The 22,732-nt window shown below is 45.0% G+C and overlaps 1 protein-coding gene across 1 annotated transcript in view; it reads right to left on the reverse strand.

The window, feature by feature from the left end:
- The window catches only part of LOC311135349 (protein kinase C-binding protein NELL2a-like), a gene marked incomplete at its 5' end in the record, with an annotated part of 110,545 nt that extends 104,691 nt beyond the window's left edge, over positions 1–5,854 (reverse strand). Inside the window, 2 exons of the mRNA XM_084169296.1 lie at positions 4,447–4,575; positions 5,848–5,854. Coding sequence (XP_084025422.1) covers positions 4,447–4,575; positions 5,848–5,854 — 136 coding nt within the window. The remainder of the gene's footprint in view (positions 1–4,446; positions 4,576–5,847) is intronic.
- Positions 5,855–22,732: the final 16,878 nt, after the last annotated feature.

Genomic DNA, 22,732 nt, shown 5'->3' on the forward strand with positions numbered 1-22,732 from the left:
TTGCAGCCATGTTAGCCGAGTCAGAGCCACACATCCGGATTAGTCTATCAACCCCAATCAGACAGACAGTTCTATATCCAGCCTGCTCAGTGACTACACTACACAGAGGCCAGAAAGTTTGCCTGCCGCTCCGCACCGTGCCTCTACCCAGCATCACTTACTTAACAGAGACATCCTAAATGAATGATGTCAGCAGGCAGAAGCAGCCATAAATAACGCAGCGCTTTCCTTTCTGCCGGGTGGGTAATTGAATGTGCTTAAACTCAGCTCAAAGGTAATCCAGAGAAATAAGGGCTGTATTGACAAAGAGGCACACTGAAGAACGTACGCGGGAGTCTGAGTCATGTTTCCATTTTGTGACATCAATGGCGAACTGGAGGAGAGAGGGTGGCATAGCAGAGGATGGGACATTACAAAGAAGAGGAGGGGCTCTAGCTGCAGATATTGATGCACTATGCATAAATGTGCTGGCAGGGACATGGCTAAAAGGGTTACAGCTTTTGTCAAATTAACCCTTTTCCTAACCTTAACCTAATTATCCTAACCTGTTACATTAATTATCCTAACCTGATGAACAAGTTATCTTAACCTGCTACGAAAAGTAAAATCTGATGTTAATTTGACAAAAGCTGGATCCCTTCTAGCCATGGCCTGCTGGGCAGGGCTACAGAGCAGTAGGTTTAAATGAGAGGATGAGCTCTTTGCCACCTTCTCCTCCCTGCTGAATCCTCCTCCTCCTCCCTCCTCCCTATCTGTGGATGACTTCGTCAACCATTTTGAAAAGAAGGTTGACGACATCCGATCCTCATTTATTAAGTAAAATGACACCACTGGTCCTGCTCACACTGCCCTACCCTATGCTTTGACTTCTTTCTCCCCTCTCTCTCCAGATGGAATCTTGCGGCCCAACAACCTGCCCACTTGACCCTATCCCCTCCTCTCTTCTCCAGACCATTTCCGGAGACCTTCTCCCTTACCTCACCTCGCTCATCAACTCATCCTTGACCGCTGGCCATGTCCCTTCCGTCTTCAAGAGAGCAATAGTTGCACCCCTCCTCAAAAAACCTACACTCGATCCCTCCGATGTCAACAACTACAGACCAGTATCCCTTATTTATTTTCTCTCCAAAACTCTTGAGCGTGCCGTCTCTAGCCAACTCTCCTGCTATCTCACTCAGAATGACCTTCTTGATCCAAACCAGTCAGGTTTCAAGACTGGTCATTCAACTGAGGCTGCTCTTCTCTGTGTCACGGAGGCTCTCCGCACTGCTAAAGCTAACTCTCTCTCCTCTGCTCTTATCCTTCTAGACCTATCGGCTGCCTTTGATACTGTGAACCATCAGATCCTCCTCTCCACCCTCTCCGAGTTGGGCATCTCCGGCGCTGCTCACTCTTGGATTGTGTCCTACCTGACAGGTCGCTCCTACCAGGTGGCGTGGCGAGAATCTGTCTCCGCACCACGTGCTCTCACCACTGGTGTCCCCCAGGGCTCAGTTCTAGGCCCACTCCTATTCCCTCTATACACCAAGTCACTTGGCTCTGTCATATCCTCACATTGTCTCTCCTATCATTGCTATGCAGACGACACACAATTCATTTTCTCCTTTCCCCCTTCTGATAACCAGGTGGCGAATCGCATCTCTGCATGTCTGGCAGACATATAAGTGTGGATGTCGGATCACCACCTCAAGCTGAACCTCGGCAAGTCGGAGCTGCTCTTCCTCCCGGGGAAGGACTGCCCGCTCCATGATCTCGCCATCACGGTTGACAACTCCATTGTGTCCTCCTCCCAGAGTGCAAAGAACCTTGGCGTGACCCTGGACAACACCCTGTCGTTCTCCGCTAACATCAAAGCAGTGACCCGATCCTGCAGGTTCATGCTTTACAACATTCACAGAGTACGACCCTACCTTACACAGAAAGCGGCACAGGTCCTAATCCAGGCACTTGTCATCTCCCGTCTGGATTACTGCAACTCGCTGTTGGCTGGGCTCCCTGCCTGTGCCATTAAACCCCTACAACTTATCCAGAACGCTGCAGCCCCCCTGGTGTTCAACCTTCCCAAGTTCTCTCATGTCACCCCGCTCCTCCGCACACTCCACTGGCTTTCAGTTGAGGCTCGCATCTACTACAAGACCATGGTGCTTGCCTACGGAGCTGTGAGGGGAACGGCACCTCCTTACCTTCAGGCTCTGATCAGACCCTACACCCAAACGAGGGCACTACGTTCATCCACCTCTGGCCTGCTAGCCCCCCTACCTCTACGGAAGCACAACTCCCGCTCAGCCCAGTCAAAGCTATTCGCTGCTCTGGCACCCCAATGGTGGAACAAGCTCCCCCACGACGCCAGGACAGCGGAGTCACTGACCACCTTCCGGAGACACTTGAAACCCTACCTCTTTAAGGAATACCTGGAATAGTATAAAAGTAATCCTTCTACCCCCCCACCCCCTGGCTATCATAAGTTGAATGCACCAATTTGTAAGTCGCTCTGGATAAGAGTGTCTGCTAAATGACGTAAACGTATGTGTAGTAGGATTTGGAAATGAGGTATTCCTATAACATCAATGTTCATCACTTTTGTATTGGATGATGTGCTATAAGATGCCAAATGTTCCTTTTGAAGGCATAACTCCAAATTTTGTAGACATTGATCTGGATGCATAGAGCTTTATCTGTTAATGTGTACTGGTTGATATTCTTCTCCAGAGAACTTTACCATGGAAACACTTATGGGTAAATCCATTTGAATTCAATCACTTTATGACAGCATCCCTTTTGATTTAAGCAATTCTTTCCATACATGTTTGCACATGGAAGAAGTGGTCAGAAAGTGACTTTTTGGACCTGAATCCCAAAACATTCAGGAGATGAAGGTGCTCAATGTTGACCCATTTTGCATACCCCACCATACCATGAGACACCCATGTCTTCGTCATTGGAAAATATCAACGGCTGAGTTTGATGTCATTTAAAAGCTTAAAAACAGTGTTGTCAAACGATTGTATTATTTCTAGAATAAAATGTCTTACTTTTTAATCTTTTAATTTAAATTATCTAAAAACGCTTAAACTCTTTATATATTTTTTCATATTCACATATGTTGTAGCTTAGACCCTATTTCACATCCTCTGAAGTTTTAGTTTTGTGCCCGCCATCGTTTGAAACACAACATGCTCTTGAATACAGGGTGGGTGTCATTTCAATCATAGAAATAGAATGAACCTATCCCTTCAGACCACTGCAATTTAGCTGATACACCAATGTAAAATGAAATGTAAATTTAATTGAAATTGTAACTTCTAATTACGACCACAAATATGACAGCAGGTCCACCCACCGTCATGTATATTTCCCCACAAAAAAATGTGCACTTGACAACACTGTTTGTGGCTTTTAAATTATATAAATCTCAACAGTTTATATTTTCCAGTGATGAAGACATGGATGTCTCATGGTATGGTGGGATATGCAAAATAGGTCAACTTTATGTACCTTTATCTCTTAAATGTTTTGGCATTCAGGTCCAAAATGTCACTTTCTTAGCACTTCTACAATGGCCAAACGTATATGGAAGGTTTCGTTTGAAACAAAAGGGGTGCTGTCAAAAAGTAATTGAATTCAAATGGATTTACCCTCATTTAAAACTATGTATTATTTAGTGATATTTTAAAAGGTGCCTGTCCGAGGGCAGAGCAGTAAAACCTACAGTTAGAGCGTGACACCAGCAGCACTCCTGTGACAAACAGCATTTCTCTGTCCAATACACCACCACTTTGCCAGTCAGATGATCAAGACTAGCATGTTAAAATGGGATAAACATGGATATTGCTTCTAGTGATATTCTTACAAGAGGGCTCCTATCTCTGATAAACTATTACAGGTTCAGACTAGACAACCCATAATTAAATCTACCTCAGACACAGGGGGATCATTGAAGGGCCAGTCTGACTGGGGCCCATAGAGTGGCCAATTCACTGTCATCCACACTCCATACATCTCCACGAGCCCGGGGTGTTGTTGCTGACTAATCTCATTATGCCCAGTATTTCCATCATAATTTGCATGTCTGTGTCTGCCCCGATCTGCCCCCCCACCCCCTCTCACTGGGAATGATGTCCTTTGTTATGGGCAGGTGGCATCCTGGGCCCCCCGCCTCACTCAGAGAGAAAATGACAACACAATGTATGTCAAAAGAGATGGTTGTGCAAACAGGTTGTATTGTGGAGAATATGCATAAATTGAATGGTTTCCTTCTATGTGAGAGCTTCTAAGAGCATCAACACCCATTTACCATTAGTCAATCTAATATTATATAGTACGAAAAAAGTATTTTCCCTTACCATGTTTGATGAGTTTGGACTTCATTCTTATAAAGAAAAAACTGCAATCAATCATTGTTGCCCTGTCTATAGCATATTAGGTGTCTTTATGGGAGCATCTTACCTTGAAAGTGGAACGCCCGAGACTCGCTGTGAAAGCCCTGGACTTGATTAACTCCATCAAAACCCTCTCCAAGCGTCAATTCATCGAAAACATTGATGCGTAGAGCAGGATCAACCCCGAAACCTAAAACTTATTGATAGAAACACAAACACAATAGGCTACGCATGATGGACACAATTCATAGCATAGTCAGTGACCTGTCCTGAAAGGTTATTGATGCTGGGTAGATGCGCATCTAAGTGTTCAGAAATACAGCTGACATTTAACCTCTACGGGATCGGTGTCCCGTATACGGGACGGTTGAGCTATCGTGCGCTAATGTGATTAGCATGACTGTTGTAAGTAACAGCAAACTTTCCAGGACATAGACATGTCTTATATGGGCAGAAAGCTTAACTTCTTGTTAATCTAACTGCACTGTCCAATTTACAGTAGCTATTACAGTAAAAAATACCATGCTATTGTTTGAGGAGTGCACAACAACAAAAAACTTAGCGCGGCAACTGGCTTGATACATTCACCACTGAAGGTAAATAATGTACTTACATCCAGTAATCTTGCTCTGATTTGTCATCCTGAGGGTCCCAGAGATAAAATGTAACATAGTTTTGTTTGATAAAATCCATTTTTATATTCAAATGTAGGAACTGGGTTCTACAGTTTGAACCCTTGCTGTCTCTGGCTCCACACCCACCCCGCCCGGCCATCTAGATGTGTGAAAGTTAGTGTATAAGCTAATGATCCATCATGTATGACATTCCTGGGAGTGTGTAAACTTACATTTTGTATTACCATATAATTTTTGTATGTTCTCTATAGTTATGTACTTGAAAATGTATCAACTGACCAATTCGGCACATTTGGGCAGACTTGATTCAATATAATCCAGTATTGCAATGCTTCAATGGATCAATCTGAAACGTTGCACACACACTGCTGCCATCTAGTGGCCCAAATCTACATTGTGCCTAAACTGCAATATTATATTGTGGCCTTTCTCTTGCATTTCAAAGATGATGATAAAAATAACAAAAATACTCCCCAAAAATGTGTTTGTATTATCTTTTACCAGATCTAATGTGTTATATTCTCCTACATTAATTTCACATTTACACAAACTTCAAAGTGTTTCCTTTCAAATGGTATCAATAATATTCATATCCTTGCTTTAGGTCCTGAGCTACAGGCAGTTAGATTTGGGCATGTCATTTTAGGCGAAAATGGAAAAAAAAGGGTCCGATCCTTAAGAGGTTAAAACGGCAATTTTTAATAATAGATGAAAATGGATAGGAGAAATACTAAACTACACGACAATTGACAACCCCGTTTCATGATAGCCTATCATCATTTATGTTGTAAAGTGGGTGCCTCTAGTCTTTGTCGTTGACATTAATTAGCTACGAGACATTATGGTCAATGGCAAATGTGTGTCCTACCTGAGATGACGCAGAATAAACCGAGGACAATAAATAGTTTTAATCCCATTGTGATTCAAAATTAGTCCATGTTTTGTCCACTTCCAAGAGGCAGTACTGTTCAGTCCAACGATGTCACAAGAGCTCAGTAGCCTATTACAAATCCCACATTTGTGAAAACCGGATCACCAAGAGATATTATTCCATTCAGTGCGAGCTACTTTATACAGGTCTGTTATACTACTGGCATCGGTCAGTCCGCGACACAGGTGGGTAGGCAATAGAGGTTGTAACAAAGCAATCTTCACCAGTCCCTGAAACGCTCCTCTGTTCAGCAGTCTGCACGAGTGAGGCAGAAGAGAGGAGAAAGAGGGTACCCGCTTTCAGGGTGGGAAGGAAAGGAGAACGAAGCGAATGGATCAATAAGCCCCCTTGTGGTCTTGGCTGAAAATGCATTGATAATCACAAACTCGCACTGAAAATCTGTAAATGTAGTTGTAATACACTGAGTATACAAAACATTAAGAAGAACATCTGTTCTTACGGTGTAATAGACCGACCAGGTGAATCTAGGTGAAAGCTATGATCCCTTGTTGTTGTCACTTGTTAAATCCACGTCAGTCAGTGTAGATGAAGGGGAGGAGACAGGATAAATAATGATTTTTAAGCCTTGAGACAATTGAGACATGGATTGTGTATGTGTGCCATTCAGAGGGTGAATGGGTAAGACGAAATATTTAAGTGCCTTTGAACGGGGTATGGTAGTAGGTGCTAGGTTCCTAATGTTTGGTATACTCAGTGTATATACTGTATATATTTGCTACACTGTAGACCACCAAGTCATAAAGAGAACGTAATGCTTATTTTTTAGATGTTTTATTGTGCTACTATTAAATGTAACATATTTACAAATGTAGCCTAGGCCTATCATGCACTTCATAATTAGGCTATAGTGTATCTAGGCTATTTATAGGGAACTATTTTCGTCATAGTCAATATTAATTTCAATTTCAATCTGCAGTTGCTATATTCATTTTTGACTTACAAGAGAATGATATATACCCATTGATTCTAGAACAATATAACATACAAATGCGCTTAGTTCCACTGTTGTACGACTACCCCATCAGAACCCCAAATATAACCTTGTTTTACTCCTATGTTTGTAAACAATATAAATGTAAACAAACACTGTATAGCCTCAAAACATGGTTAAAACTATAATTTGTATATCATGGATGGTCAGTCCTTGTATCTAATGCTCTGTCTGTGAATTTGAGTGTGGTTACATTTCTCCAACCCTATACCGCAGCTTTTTACCCAAAAAGTGGTGTGGTGTTGCATTGTTACAGTGAGGGAAAAAAGTATTTGATCCCCTGCTGATTTTGTACGTTTGCCCACTGACAAAGACATGATCAGTCTATAATTTTAATGGTAGGTTTATTTGAACAGTGAGAGACAGAATAACAACAACAAAATCCAGAAAAACGCATGTCAAAAATGTTATAAATTGAGTTGCAATTTAATGAGGGAAATAAGTATTTGACTCAATCAGAAAGATTTCTGGCTCCCAGGTGTCTTTTATTCAGGTAACGAGCTGAGATTAGGAACACACTCTTAAAGGGAGTGCTCCTAATCTCAGCTTGTTACCTGTATAAAAGACACCTGTCCACAGAAGCAATCAATCAATCAGATTCCAAACTCTCCACCATGGCCAAGACCAAAGAGCTCTCCAAGGATGCCAGGGACAAGATTGTAGACCTACACAAGGCTGGAATGGGCTACAAGACCATCGCCAAGCAGCTTGGTGAGAAGGTGAGAACAGTTGGTGTGATTATTCGCAAATGGAAGAAACACAAAAGAACTGTCAATCTCCCTCGGCCTGGGGCTCCATGCAAGATCTCACCTCGTGGAGTTGCAATGATCATGAGAACGGTGAGGAATCAGCCCAGAGGGAGGATCTTGTCAATGATCTCAAGGCAGCTGGGACCATAGTCACCAAGAAAACAATTGGTAACACACTACGCTGTGAAGGACTGAAATCCTGCAGCGCCCGCAAGGTCCCCCTGCTCAAGAAAGCACATATACAGGGCCGTCTGAAGTTTGCCAATGAACATCTGAATGATTCAGAGGAGAACTGGGTGAAAGTGTTGTGGTCAGATGAGACCAAAATTGAGCTCTTTGGCATCAACTCAACTCGCCGTGTTTGGAGGAGGAGGAACGCTGCCTATGACCCAAAGAACACCATCCAAAATCTGGATAAACACTGCATCATACTGTAGGAGTTACAAAGAATCCAAACAAACCGACTACCAGATGGACATTAATATAATATATATATTTTTTTCAACAGACAGTTCTGATTCTCAAGCAATCTCAACTTTAAGATGGTTTGGCCAAATGTCGGATCAAGGTGAAAATCTCTTGGACTATGTCTAGCTGGGCTGACTGGAAGAGGACAGTCACAGGATAGGGCTGCTATCCAAGAGCCAGAAGATTCCATTCTGGGGACGTTCCCAGAACCAATCCCAGATCTTCCCACATTAAGTATACTACTATGGTCTAAATACCATAGTATTAATACATGCATATAATATTGGATTTACTGTAGTGTTTTTGTGGACGTGACTGTAGTATTCTATGGTATTCCCTGTAGTGTTTTTGCAGACATGACTGTAGTATACTGTAAATCAAATCAAAGTTTATTGGTCGCTTACACAGATTTGCAGGTGCAGCAAAATGCTTGTGTTTCTAGCTCCAACAGTGCAGTAATACCTATCACAAAAAAATTACAAGATACAAAAAATAATAAATATATACAGTACCAGTCAAAAGTTTGGACACACCTACTCATTCAAGGGTTTTTCTTTATGTTTACTATTTTCTAAGAAATAACACATATGGAATCATGTAGTAACCAAAAAAGTGTTAAACAAATCAAAATATATTTTCTAAATAAATCACTGACAGTGTAACCAGTAAAGCACCCCCACACCTTCTCCTCCATGCTTCACGGTGGGAACCACACATGCGGAGATCATCCATTCACATATTTACATTTAACATTTACATTTTAGTCATTTAGCAGACGCTCTTATCCAGAGCAACTTACAGTTAGTGAGTGCATACATTTTTCATACTGGCCTCCCGTGGGAATCAAACCCACAACCCTGGCATTGCAAGCGCCATGCTCTACCAACTGAGCTACAGGAGGCCTGTAACTCAGTTTGTTGAATAGATTTAATCACGAGATACATTCCTTCCCCTCTTCCAAATAGCTCCACATCAGCATATAGGGAAGCCCCAATACCGCTACCTACATTCGAAAACACATCGTTAATCATAATGTTGATCAAAATAGGACTGATAGTACTGCCTTGAGGAATACCATTGTCTGCTCCATAGGCATCAGATAAAATTGATCCTATTTTAACTCAAAAAGAGTGATTTAAATAAGAAGGCCAAAACTCAGTTATATAATCTCCCACCAATACCAAGTCTTTCCATCTTAATCAGTAGGCCTCTCCACATAGTATCATAAGCCTTTTCAAAAAAGACAGTAGCCATTACTTCTTTCATGACCAGAGTTCTTTCAACTTCATTGCTCACCTTTACTAATGCATCCAAAGTAGATCTACCTTTACGGAATCCACTTTGACATTGACTCAATAAACCTCTATGTTCCAGGAAATATGACAATCTGTTGTCTATCATCTTTTCCATCAGTTAGAGGTCAGTGCTTGGTCTATAACTATCAGCACATGAAGGGTCCTTACAATTCTTTACAAAAGGTAATATTACTGCACGTTTCCAACCAGAAGGTATAACCCCCTCACTCCAAATCGTATTAAATAATCCCAGGAGAACATGTATGACCTTTTCAGGTAGATGCTTAAACATTACATAGCATAACGGATCATGACCTGGGGCTGTATATCCACAGCCTATTAAGGCTGAATGCATCTCATGTATGGTAAAAACAGCATCAAAAGAAGAGTCAACAGTATCCCTTTTCTTATACACATTAACATGAGCATTTAACATCTCACACCTGCGTTGCTTGTATACTTCATCCAAAGTAACCCAACTATGTACCCTAGAAAATAGTCTGGGTAGCCATGACTAGCTGTTCAGGAGTCTTTTGGCTTGGGGGTAGAAGCTGTTAAGAAGCCTTTTGGACCTAGACTTGGTGCTCCGGTACCGCTTGCCGTGCGGTAGCAGAGAGAACAGTTTATGACTAGGGTGGCTGGAGTCTTTGATAATTTTTAGGGCCTTCCTCTGACACCGCCTGGTATAGAGGTCCTGGATGGCAGGAAGCTTGGCCCCAGTGATGTACTGGGCCGTACGCACTACCCTCTGTAGTGCCTTGCGGTCGGAGGCCGAGCAGTTGCCATACCAGGCGATGATGCAACCAGTCAGGAGGCTCTTGATGGTGCAGCTGTATAACTTTTTGAGGATCTGAGGACCCATGCCTGAACATGACCAAGGGGTGCCTTTATACATCTCCTGCATGTCCTCCCCTAATAAGGGTGCCCAGGGAAACTGACCAAAACTTTGGTTCCTAGCCTGTCACAATATTCTTCAGTTACACGATTGTAACTGATTGAAGTTTGGGTGAGGGTTATGGTGATGCCCATCTACTGTGGGACTCCAGTTAAAGAGCAGGCAGAGGCAGAGATGCAGTTCAGTTTAAGAATCTTTATAGATTCAGGTAATGGAGATGATACATGGCAGGGAATGAGTGACAGTTATTGACATGAGACTTGTCTTGAATTGAGACTTGGTTGGCTTTGTATAGAGTATGGTTTATCTAAAAGGAGACGGAAAGGTGCAAATAATAACAGACAATAACAGCAATGAACATACATAATTAATTGGCTGTTAATGACAATAATCAATGACAATGTAAATGCAATAAGCATATAAGTTAGTAACCCTATGCATAAATATAGCAGCAGTTAACAATGAATGGCCAGAAAGGGGGTTCAATAGCATGCTGCAGTAGGCTAATTTATCAATAGCTACATAGCATAGCATGGCAAGTAAGCAAGCAATACAAAGCTAACAAAAGTAGCAAGCATAGCAATAAAGCAGGCCTAGTTAGCATTAACAGGTGGCCATTAACACTACATTTTTGTCATTTTAGCAGACGCTCTTATCCAGAGCGACTTACATGAGCAATTAGGGTTAAGTGCCTTGCTTAAGGGCACATCGACAGATTTTTCACCTAGTCGGCTCGGGGATTAGAACCAGTGACCTTTCGGTTACTGGCACAACGCTCTTACCCACTAAGCTACCTGCCGCCCTGTTCTCCTTGGCACACTACAAGTGCCAAGGAGAACAGATCAATAGACTCAAAATGGCTGCATGACTGAGCCCCTAGCATTTCACAGCCATTATCAGCCGATATCAATTATACAAAACAAACAATGGTGAGTGAGTCCTCTTCTTCTCCTCTTTTATATACTGAACAAAAATATAAATGCAACATGTAAAGTGTTGGTCCCATGTTTCATGAGCTGAACTTAAAGATCCCAGAAATGTTCCATACGCACAAAAAGCTTATTTGTCTCATTTTGTGCACAAATGTTTTTACATCCCTGTTCGTGAGCATTTCTCCTTTGCCAAGATAATCCATCCACCTGACAGGTGTGGCATATCAAGAATCTGATTAAACAGCATGATCATTACACAGGTGCACCTTGTGCTGGGGACACGCCAGCCCAGGACCTTCACATCCAGCTTCTTCACCTGTGGGATCGTCTGCGACCAGCCAACAGGACAGCTGATGAAACTGTGGGTTTGCACAACCAAAGAATTTCTGCACAAACTGTCAGAAACCATATCAGGGAAGCTCATCTGAGTGCTTGTCGTCCTCACCAGGGTCTTGACCTGACTGCAGTTCGGCGTCGTAACTGACTTCAGTGGGCAAATGCTCACCTTTGATGGCCACTGGCGCACTGGAGAAGTGTGCTCTTCATGGATGAATCCCAGTTTCAACTGTACCGGTCAGATGGCAGACAGCGTGTATGGTGTCGTGTGGGCGAGCGGTTTGCTGATGTCAAGGCTGTGAACAAAGTGCCCTATGGTGGCTGTGGGGTTATGGTATGGGCAGAGATAACGTGATGAGATCCTAAGACCCATTGTCGTGCCATTCATCCTCTGCCATCACCTCATGTTTCAGCATGATAATGCACAGACCCATGTCACAAGGATCTGTACACAATTCCTGGAAGCTAAAAATGTCCCAGTTCTTTCATGGCCTCTATACTCACCAGACATGTCACCCATTGAGCATTTTTGGGATGCTCTAGATCGATGTGTACGACAGCATGTTCCAGTTCCCGCCAATATCCAGTGTGGTTACTAAAAGAAACACTTTTGCTGGTCCATGCTTGTGATGATAAGAATATCCGCCGACACTGTCACGGTTCAGACAGACGACCAGAGGACCACAATTGCGTCACACCAGAAAGTTTATTAAACTTAAGGGAAAAGGGGAGTAGGGAGTGAATGAAGGCTCCAGGGGTAACAGGGGTCCCGTCCAAGGCGCTGGGTCTGTGCCCCCCCCAGTGGCAGCGATGCGTCCTATGAAGCCGGTGGTGGGTGGTCCAGAAGTCCTGGGGGGGGGAGACACAGACACAACAGGGCGGAATGAAACCAGGCAGCAGTACAGTTCAAGGGAAATCCAAAATACGTAGTAGCAAGGCAGAAGGCTGGTCAGAGTTACCGGGATTGAAGAGTAGTCAGGAGTCGTAATGGCAGAAGCAGGTCTGGATCTCCTGAGGCAGAAGAGCATCCAAAAAACAGGCAGGTCCGGGGTCACAAAACCAGGGTGAGCCAGAAGCGCGAGCAAACAGGTTCCGGGTGTGAGCTTTGCAGACGATCTGACACCGGAGAGCTGAAAGACAGGGCCTTAAATACTGGGAGAGGTAGTGGGTAATGCAGCGCAGCTGGCAGAGTAATTAGAGCAGAGCAGAGCAGGGACAGGTGGAGCTAGTTAGGCTGAGTAGAGAGAGTGGTGAGCAGAGTGGAAGAAAATTAAGGTGGTAACCCGGTGGAGTGAGAGGCCCATGACAGAACCCCCCCCCCAAGGGACGGCCCCAGAAGTCCCAAGAGCAACACCACGCCGGGCGGGAGGAGGGGAGCCGGAGGAGGGCTAGAACTCCTCCGAACGGTCCGAGTGAACGTCCTCATCCTCGGAGGAAGCCGGAGGGCCGTGGTCGGGAGATGGGACAGGTCCCGAGACAGGATCAGGCACAGGACAGGAAGCCGAGCGGGCCGGACGGTTAGGGACCCCTCTGGGGCGGCCCCTACGGATTGCAGGTTGATCAGGATGCCGTTGGTGGAAAGCGGTGATGAGAGTCCTATCCACAATCCGACTAGCTGGCACCCAGGTCCTCTCCTCAGGTCCATAGCCCTCCCAGTCAATGAGGTACTGGAGACCCCTACCCCTCCGTCTGGACCGAAGCAGGCGGCGGACGGTGTAAACCAGACCACCATCGACGAGCCGTGGAGGAGGAGGACCAGGCGCAGCAGGGACCAGCGGACTCTCATGGATGGGCTTAATCTTAGACACATGGAAAGTGGGGTGCACCCTCAGGGAATTAGGCAGTTGGAGCCGGACAGCAGTTGGGCTAATCACTCTTATGATAGGGAATGGGCCAATGAACCGAGGTGCCAGCTTCTGCGACTCCACCCTGAGTGGCAGGTTCTTCGATGACAACCACACCCTTTGACCAACATGGTAGGTGGGAGCAGGAATTCTCCGACGGTTGGCCCCGGTAGTGTAGCTGGCAACGGATCTGAGGAGTGTGGCTCGGGCTTGTGACCAGGTGCGGCGACATCGACGGGCAAAAGCAAGTGCAGATGGGCAAGTAACCTCCTCTTCCTGGCTGGCAAATAGAGGAGGCTGGTATCCATAAACACATTGGAAAGGGGACATACCGATGGCAGAGCAGGTCAGAGAATTGTGTGCGTACTCCACCCATGTCAATTGCTGCGACCAGGAGTGGGGGTTGCGTGAAGTCATGCATCGCAGTGCCTTCTCGAGCTCCTGATTAGCCCGCTCTGACTGCCCATTGGATTGGGGATGGAATCCGGAAGTCAGACTGACTGTGGCTCCCAGCAGGTGACAGAACTCCTTCCAAAAAGCGGAGGAGAATTGTGGACCACGGTCAGAAACTACATCCTTTGGCAGTCCGTGGATCCGGAAGACGTGTTCCAGGACCACCTGGGCGGTCTCCTTGGCGGTTGGGAGCTTGGGGAGGGGAATGAAGTGTGCCATCTTGCTGAAACGGTCAACGATGGTGAGAATGACGGTCATGCCACTTGAAGGGGGCAGCCCCGTGACAAAGTCAAGGGCGATGTGAGACCAGGGACGTCTGGGCACAGGCAGGGGCTGCAGCAATCCGGCTGGGGGCTGGCAGGACGACTTGTGTTGGTTGCAGATGGGGCAGGCTTGGACGAATTCCCGTACATCCTTCCTCAGAGAGGGCCACCAGAACCTCTGGGCGAGCAGGTTGTAAGTGCGGGTGGAGCCAGGGTGACAAGCTAGGCGGGAGTCATGTCCCCACTGAACGACCTGGGACCTCAGGTCTTCGGGGACAAAAAGGCGGTCAGCTGGGCAAGTGCTGGGACCTGGCTGGTTACGGAGAGCCTCCAGCACCTGTTCCTCAACAGCCCAGGTCAGAGCTGCAACGATGCAGGGACTTGGCAGAATCGACACAGGGTCCTTGGAGGGGGTGTCATCCTTCTGGAATTGACGGGAGAGGGCGTCTGGCTTGGTGTTGCGTGATCCAGGCCGGTATGACAGAGTGAAATTAAACCTGGTGAAGAACAGGGCCCAGCGGGACTGCCTGGAGTTCAACCGTTTGGCCGTGCGGATGTACTCCAAGTTCTTATGATCGGTCCAAACGAGAAATGGAATGGTGGACCCCTCCAGCCAGTGACGCCACTCCTCCAAGGCAAGCTTCACAGCCAGCAGCTCACGGTTCCCTATGTCGTAATTGCACTCAGAGGGGGACAACCGACGTGAGAAAAAGGCACAGGGATGGAGCTTCCTATCCTCCGCAGCCCACTGAGAAATCACAGCACCAACTCCCACATCCGAGGCGTCCACCTCCACAATGAATTGCCGGTCCACATCAGGCATCTGGAGGATGGGAGCGGAGGTGAACCTCACCTTGAGGGTACTGAAGGCTTTGTCGGCTGCTGGGGTCCAGGTGAAGGGTTGCTTGGTGCTGGTTAGAGCAGTGAGAGGGGCAGCAACGGTACTGTAGTTCCGGATAAACTTCCTATAGAAGTTAGCAAACCCCAGAAACTGTTGCAGCTTCTTTCTGTTCTCCGGAACAGGCCATGAAGTGACTGCTGATACTTTGGCAGGATCCATTTGGATACTTCCCTCTGCCACTATGTACCCCAGGAAGGCCACTGTCTTGACGTGAAACTCACATTTCTCTGCCTTGGCGTAGAGGGAATTCTCCAGAAGACGATGAAGGACTTGCTGGACATGGCGGGTGTGTTCAGACAGGTTTCTGGAGTAGATTAAGATGTCATCCAGGTAAACGAAGACAAACTTGTTTAACATGTCCCGCAGTACATCATTCACTAGAGCCTGGAACACAGCAGGAGCATTGGTGAGGCCAAAAGGCATAACCAGATACTCGTAGTGGCCTGTTGGTGTATTGAATGCGGTTTTCCATTCATCTCCCTCCCGGATCCGCACTAGGTGGTAAGCGTTTCTGAGATCCAACTTGGTAAAAACAGTGGCTCCCTGGAGCAACTCAAAAGCAGAGGTGAGCAGAGGCAGAGGGTAACGGTTCTTCACTGTGATGTCGTTGAGTCCCCTGTAGTCGATGCAGGGGCGAAGAGATCCGTCCTTCTTCCCCACAAAGAAGAAGCCAGCACCAGCAGGAGATGAAGATGAACGGATTAATCCTGCGGACAGAGAGCCATTGATGTAGTCCTCCATGGACTTTCTTTCAGGAGCAGACAACGAATAAAGACGACCCTTTGGAGGAGCTGTTCCAGGGAGGAGGTCGATGGCACAGTCGTACGGTCGGTGAGGGGGCAGAGATGTGGCTCTTGCTTTGTTAAACACCTCTCTGAGACCATGGTAGCATTCTGGGACATTGGAGAGGTCAGGAGCGGAGTTAGTAGGTACTGGCCGAGGGGGTAGTGCGGCAGCAAGCAGGCAGGTTCGGTGGCAGTCCTCTCCCCACTCCCTGATCACCCCGGTCACCCAGTCGAGCTGAGGGTTGTGCCGGCGGAGCCATGGGTAACCCAGGATGAGGGGTTGGCCTGGAGAGGGGAGCAGGTGAAACTGGATAGTTTCTTGATGGTTTCCGGACAGACCCATCGAGACCGGGGCCGTGACATGAGTGACCGATCCGAGTAAGTGTCCGTCCAGTGCCCGGGCAGGAATAGGAGGTGTCAAACGGAGGTTCTCCAGTCCCAGTTGGCGTGCCAGCTTGATGTCCATTATGTTGGCTTCGGCGCCAGAATCCACCAGAGCAGCCAGGGTGTGAGTTGAGTCAGAGAGGCGGAGGTGAACTTGCAGCAGGGGTTTGCGGTCGGAGGACTGGATGGTCATTGAACTCAACCGGACTCCCCCTATGCCCGGTGAGCTTCGGCCCTTTAAAGGGCAGGTTACCACACGATGTCCCTCACCTCCACAATAGAGGCAGAGGTTTGAGGTGAAGCGGCGCTGGCGCTCTGCAGGAGTGAGGGAGGCTCGCCCAATCTCCATAGGCTCAGACTGATCAAGCTGACCTGGGTGAGTGGCAGTAGATGACAGGAGCCCAGTCGGATCTCTCCGAATGCCGGTAGTAGGTGGACCTTGGCGCCCCCTCTCACGACGACGGGTCTGTATCCTTCTGTCGATCCTGACAGTCAGTGCGATGGCTTCATCAAGAGTGGAAGGCAGTTCATGGGAGACCAACTCGTCCTTGATATAGTCAGCCAAACTATGGAAGAACGCGTCCACCAACGATGGTGTGTTCCAAGAACTTCGTCTAGCCAGGGTTCGGAAGTCGATGGAATGGTCTGCGACTGTACGTCTGCCTTGTCGAATACTGAACAGTTCACGAGACGCCTCTGCGGTGGGTGAATCCAGGTCAAACACCTTCAGCATCTCCTCAGCAAACAGGTCGAAGGTTGCACATGCGGGGGTTTGACGTTCGAACTCTGCTGTTCCCCAGAGTCGAGCTCGGCCCGTCAGGTGAGTGATGGCATACCCAACTTTAGCCCCCTCCGTGGCGAAGGTCCTTGGCTGCAAGGAGAACTGAAGTCGGCAGCTAGTCAGGAATGGCCGGACCTGGGTTGAATCGCCGCTGAACCGCTCGGGGTTTCCAATCTTGGGTTCCGGAGCAGCGGCTGCAATGACCGGGGCAGGTAACTCGGGGGCTGGGCTGGTGGGCAGACTGGCTGGGGTAAGGTTGGTGAGGAGTTGAATGATCATGGCGAGTTGTTGTTGCTGCTGCTGGAACTGCTGCTCATGCTCATCGGTTTCCATGTCGGGGAAAGTGTGCGCTGAGTCCATAATGGTCAGATCGTACTGTCACGGTTCAGACAGACGACCAGAGGACCACAATTGCGTCACACCAGAAAGTTTATTAAACTTAAGGGAAAAGGGGAGTAGGGAGTGAATGAAGGCTCCAGGGGTAACAGGGGTCCCGTCCAAGGCGCTGGGTCTGTGCCCCCCCCAGTGGCAGCGATGCGTCCTATGAAGCCGGTGGTGGGTGGTCCAGAAGTCCTGGGGGGGGGAGACACAGACACAACAGGGCGGAATGAAACCAGGCAGCAGTACAGTTCAAGGGAAATCCAAAATACGTAGTAGCAAGGCAGAAGGCTGGTCAGAGTTACCGGGATTGAAGAGTAGTCAGGAGTCGTAATGGCAGAAGCAGGTCTGGATCTCCTGAGGCAGAAGAGCATCCAAAAAACAGGCAGGTCCGGGGTCACAAAACCAGGGTGAGCCAGAAGCGCGAGCAAACAGGTTCCGGGTGTGAGCTTTGCAGACGATCTGACACCGGAGAGCTGAAAGACAGGGCCTTAAATACTGGGAGAGGTAGTGGGTAATGCAGCGCAGCTGGCAGAGTAATTAGAGCAGAGCAGAGCAGGGACAGGTGGAGCTAGTTAGGCTGAGTAGAGAGAGTGGTGAGCAGAGTGGAAGAAAATTAAGGTGGTAACCCGGTGGAGTGAGAGGCCCATGACAGACACTGTACTCTGTTTTCAAAGGTTTATTATAACAAAGAGTTTACAGCATCGAATTTTGACAGACTCCTGCAGATGTCTGGAAAACAGCCCGAGCCAATCTGATTAGCTATTCTTCCTTCTCTGTTCAAGACATGGCATTTATATCATACATGGCCAGAGCATGGCGTGATTCTAACATCCAATCCCTGGTCTTTTCTACCTTACTCCTCATATCATATTTCCATAAGTAATGATTTCCAGATGTTTCCAGCAATGTAGAATAGAGTTACCTCATTTTGCCACATCAGCAAAATCTTAGGGCCACGTTTCCTACTTTATCTAGACTGTTTAAGATACTACATATTCCCCCCTTCGAGACTAATTAAGTCTCGAAAACAAAAAGAATAGGATTATGACAAATAACAATTCTTGCTCTTGAGTAACTTTAACAATAAACCAAAATTAATGGAGATTAAACACATGTTTATATAGACACATTTTTGTATGTAGTGTAAATACATTATTATGGAGTGTAAATAAATTGTTATGGAGTGTAAATAAATTGTCATGGAGTGTAAATGAATTGTCATGGAGTGTAAATAAATTGTCATGGAGTGTAAATGAATTGTCATGGAGTGTAAGAGCGAAAAACCTGTCTGGCAGCTTTCATTCCAAATATCCATCAGTCAGTCAAGACAGGAAAATTCTCTCACGGCCCCTCTGCCCTAGGCGACCACCTAAGTACTCCAGATCAATTCACACATCTTCATGAATACATTCTAAGCTATGATGCAATTGAATACATATGAAAACCCCAGCAAACAAAATACAATCAAAATGTCCACTTTCAGGCTGGTCGACCCATCGGACCCTCCTGTGGATTCTCTCTGTCCTTGCCTAGACCCCATATCCCTAAACTTCAACGAAATAAACAAAAACATCTGAGGTCCCCACATGTACCCAACACAGAAAACATAATTGTTCAAAAATTAATACAGAAAGAATATAACACTGGAATATAGTCCACTTCACTTCATCTCCTCCACAGTGTCGTCTTTCAATGCGACGTTGATGATGGAATCGGAACATTTCCACTCCTTCCTTGTTCCACTTCCTCCAGTCCATTCATATTGTCCATGTTTGAGTATTTGAGTCCCTCTACATATTCCCCCATATGCTTCTGGAAGAAAAGAAAATACCAAACAGTATCTTTTGCAAAACAACACATGCAATTAAAACATCAATATCAGCAATAATATAAGAATGTATATTTAAGATTATATATCAAATGAATCACATTCCATTTCCCCCCTTTGATTCATCACAATAATATAATCGTCCCACAATCAGATATTCCAAATTTCCTAGAGTTATTTCAACCCTAGTTTTCATAACATTTTAGTCTGACTTTTTCCAATTTTTATTTTTCTCTAATTTTTCGAAAACCCATTTCACTGATTTATTCACAAAACTCTTTCCCATTTTCTGAGGATATTAAATCGGGAAATTCCCACCTGCTTATGACTTCTTTACACAAGAAGTCTGCAACCGACTGAGCATCTTTTAGCTTAGTTGAACATCTTATGAACCTCTTGGTATATGAATGTAACCAAGAATAACAGTCACACATTATTTTTCAAACAGATTATGCACCTACCTATGACCTAGTCAATCTATTCAAGAAAATATGGTTCCCAAAAACTCTACTCCTTTGTGATTTGTATCCTAATCTCCCCTTTTACAACATTAGCTAACCCATAGCTTACTAAATCATCATGGTTTCTCCAAAACAATAATTGATTGCTACTCTAACGATTTTTCTATCGTCTTCAAAACACTTGCTTTTGAAAGTCCTTCAATTCCTGGTTCAATCCCTTGGATTGCTTCATTTTTCAATGGATACTGATTCTTCCAAGGAGGTCTGCCTCCTCAACTTTCATCTCAATTGAGCTGATTTCACAAATCCAATATCAGTCCTACTTTAATATCTCAAACATTCTTGAACTTTTTCAACATCTCTTCTTCCATAGATTCTCAATCCATCTTCACACTTCAAATATATTCATTTGTCTTCCGTACAGCTTATGACTTCTCCTTGTCCTTGAGCCAAAATCATCATTTTCAGAAATCGCTGATCTTCACTCCAAGTTCTTCTCATAATTAATTGATTTGACATCGTGAGATGTGTAACCTCTTCAGGCTGAACACAGATAAAAGCCTTTCTGCTATCCATCATCACTTCCCATAGTCCATTGTTTATTTTCACTTCAATTGTTGGATCTTTTTCTCTTCTTCTCTAATCGGTGCTATCAGTTGAAACTCCTCCTTTTCGGATCTTCTGGGCACCTCTAGAATTCTTGCTCCTTTCCCCTAAAGGTTCACCTGGAGGACAGGTGATCTTCACTTGCTCCTGTATCTTCCTCTGAAATTCTTTCTTTCCAGAAACTATCTATGGATATGAAACAATTAGTACCGCTATTGGTGTCTGGTACGATTGTATTTGACCTTGTTCAGTTGAAGCTGTAGCAGTGATTGTTATTTGGTTCACACTGATTCTGCATAACCAATGCTTCTCTTCTCCTTCTTCTTCTCCAGTTGTATTTGATTGAGTTTTCTGAGAGTTTCTTGGTCCTGTTCTTTCTGGTTGTGTTCCTTTTTCCGGTATAGATCCACTTGATGGGCTATATGATCTGTATAGACGCCTTTTGTCATGCTTCCAAGTCCAAACACTTCTGCCAGCTTGCTCCTTACCGGTAAGGGCAGTCCCATCTGTAGTTTAGCTCTCAAGATTGACTGCTCAATTTGACTCACATCTGGATCATTTCCGGTAATATTTCTCCACACTTGATGAACTCTTGACACGTAGGCTCTCGGATTTTCTTGTTGTCCTAGTGGGTCAATCAGAATGTTGTCAGGATGCACATTTGTTGGAAACGTATCTTTCAGTGCTCTCCACAGCCGATTCCTGCTTGCAGCCAACAATTCAGGATCATTCACAGCAGTTCCCACGTATCTATGAAGTCCAGCTCTCTGAAAAATTTCTTCCATGCCTGGAATCCCAAGGAGATTAGCCAAAAGTCTCTTAATGTCTCCTATGGCAGACTGTGTTCCCACCGTAATTTCTTCCAACTTTGAAATCCAAGGATATGCTCCATCTTGAAGAGTAGGCAGCTTCTCAAGTATATCTGACATATCGGTATTCTGCAAAGGCTTATATTCTAGGTTTTGTCCTCGAATGATCACCGGCATAATTTTCTTACTAGTGCCATCTTTCCTTGGCCTCAATGTATATCTCTTTTCAGATTCTTGGGATTCTTTTCTCAGCAGCTTCTTGAGTCGGTCTTCCAGTTCTTTTACTTCTTCTAAATCATTGGCCTTATACAGGTATGATACGCATCGGTCTATATCACTTTCTATTTCTTCTGTGTTAGTCATTGGAGGATAAAATCCTCTTGAACATGAAGCACCTTTAGTCTCCAAATCTTCATCGCTGTCTCCATCTTCATTTTCACCAGGGCTTGAATCGCTTGTATTCTTCTTCTTCCAACTTCCATCACCCCTTCTTTCCGCTCTGGCCAACCTCTGTCTGATGACAGGGTCATATCCACCCATGATCTCTTCTGAATCACTCTGATCATCCTCATCATCATCGTCATCACCAAGTTCCATCCTCCTTGATCTCACTCTACCCTTAGTCTCCAGAGATCTCGTTGTCTTCCTGCCTTTGGAGTTTGGATTCATCTTTATGGTCGTTTCTGCTTGTCCCCTCTCTATTATTCGTTCATCCTCATCTCTGATGCAATAATCACCTTCCTGAATGATCACTGGAAGCTGAGGATAAACGTCCTTAAACTTGGCTTCTTTCTCATAAGGTGGGGGTGTTTTTGCTGAATCCATATATGAGAAAGGTGTATTAACTTCTGCAATCAGTTTTTCTGTCACCTTCACCTCTTTTGCCATTTTCTCTGCACCTCTGTCTCTCTTATCTTTTGTGTCTTTTATCAGTTTTTGTCCTTCATTTTCAAAAAGCTTAAGAACACCCAGCTCTCTTTGTCTTTTTTCTTGACGAAGTTTTCCTTTCTTCCCCTTCTTTTGATCTGTCTTATACGTGGATACAAGCACTTGCATTATCTTGATGACGTCTGGATTAAGTGTGCCTTCCAATGGCCATGGTTGTTCAATGTCAGGCCAACGTTTATTCCATTTTTCAGATAATTTTGCTATACCATTAACTAGTGGATTACTATTCTGTACTACATGAAGAGGAGTAATTGCTTTTGTAGTTTTGATGTCCTTTTTCCCCATTGTAATGCACTTGTTATGTGCTACCCTCTAGTTTTCCCCCTTTTTTTTTTTGTTTTTTTTTTTTTGTTTGTTTTTTTTTTGATTAAAAAATAATTAATCAATTAATCCAATCAATCAATTAACCAATTCAAATCAATACATCAATCAACCAATTCAATCAATCAATCCATCAATCAATAAATTCAATCAATCAATGAAATCAAATCAATCAGTCAATCAATTACCAATGAAATCAATCAATCAATTAATCCAACCAATGAACTAACTAAATCAAATCAAATGAATCAATCAAATAATCAATCAACAAATCAAATCAATAAATCAATCAACTAACTTAATCAAATCAATGAATCAATTAACTAATCCAATCA

This window comes from Coregonus lavaretus (assembly GCF_964263955.1).
Source record: "Coregonus lavaretus genome assembly, chromosome: 9".
NCBI lineage: Eukaryota > Metazoa > Chordata > Actinopteri > Salmoniformes > Salmonidae > Coregonus > Coregonus lavaretus.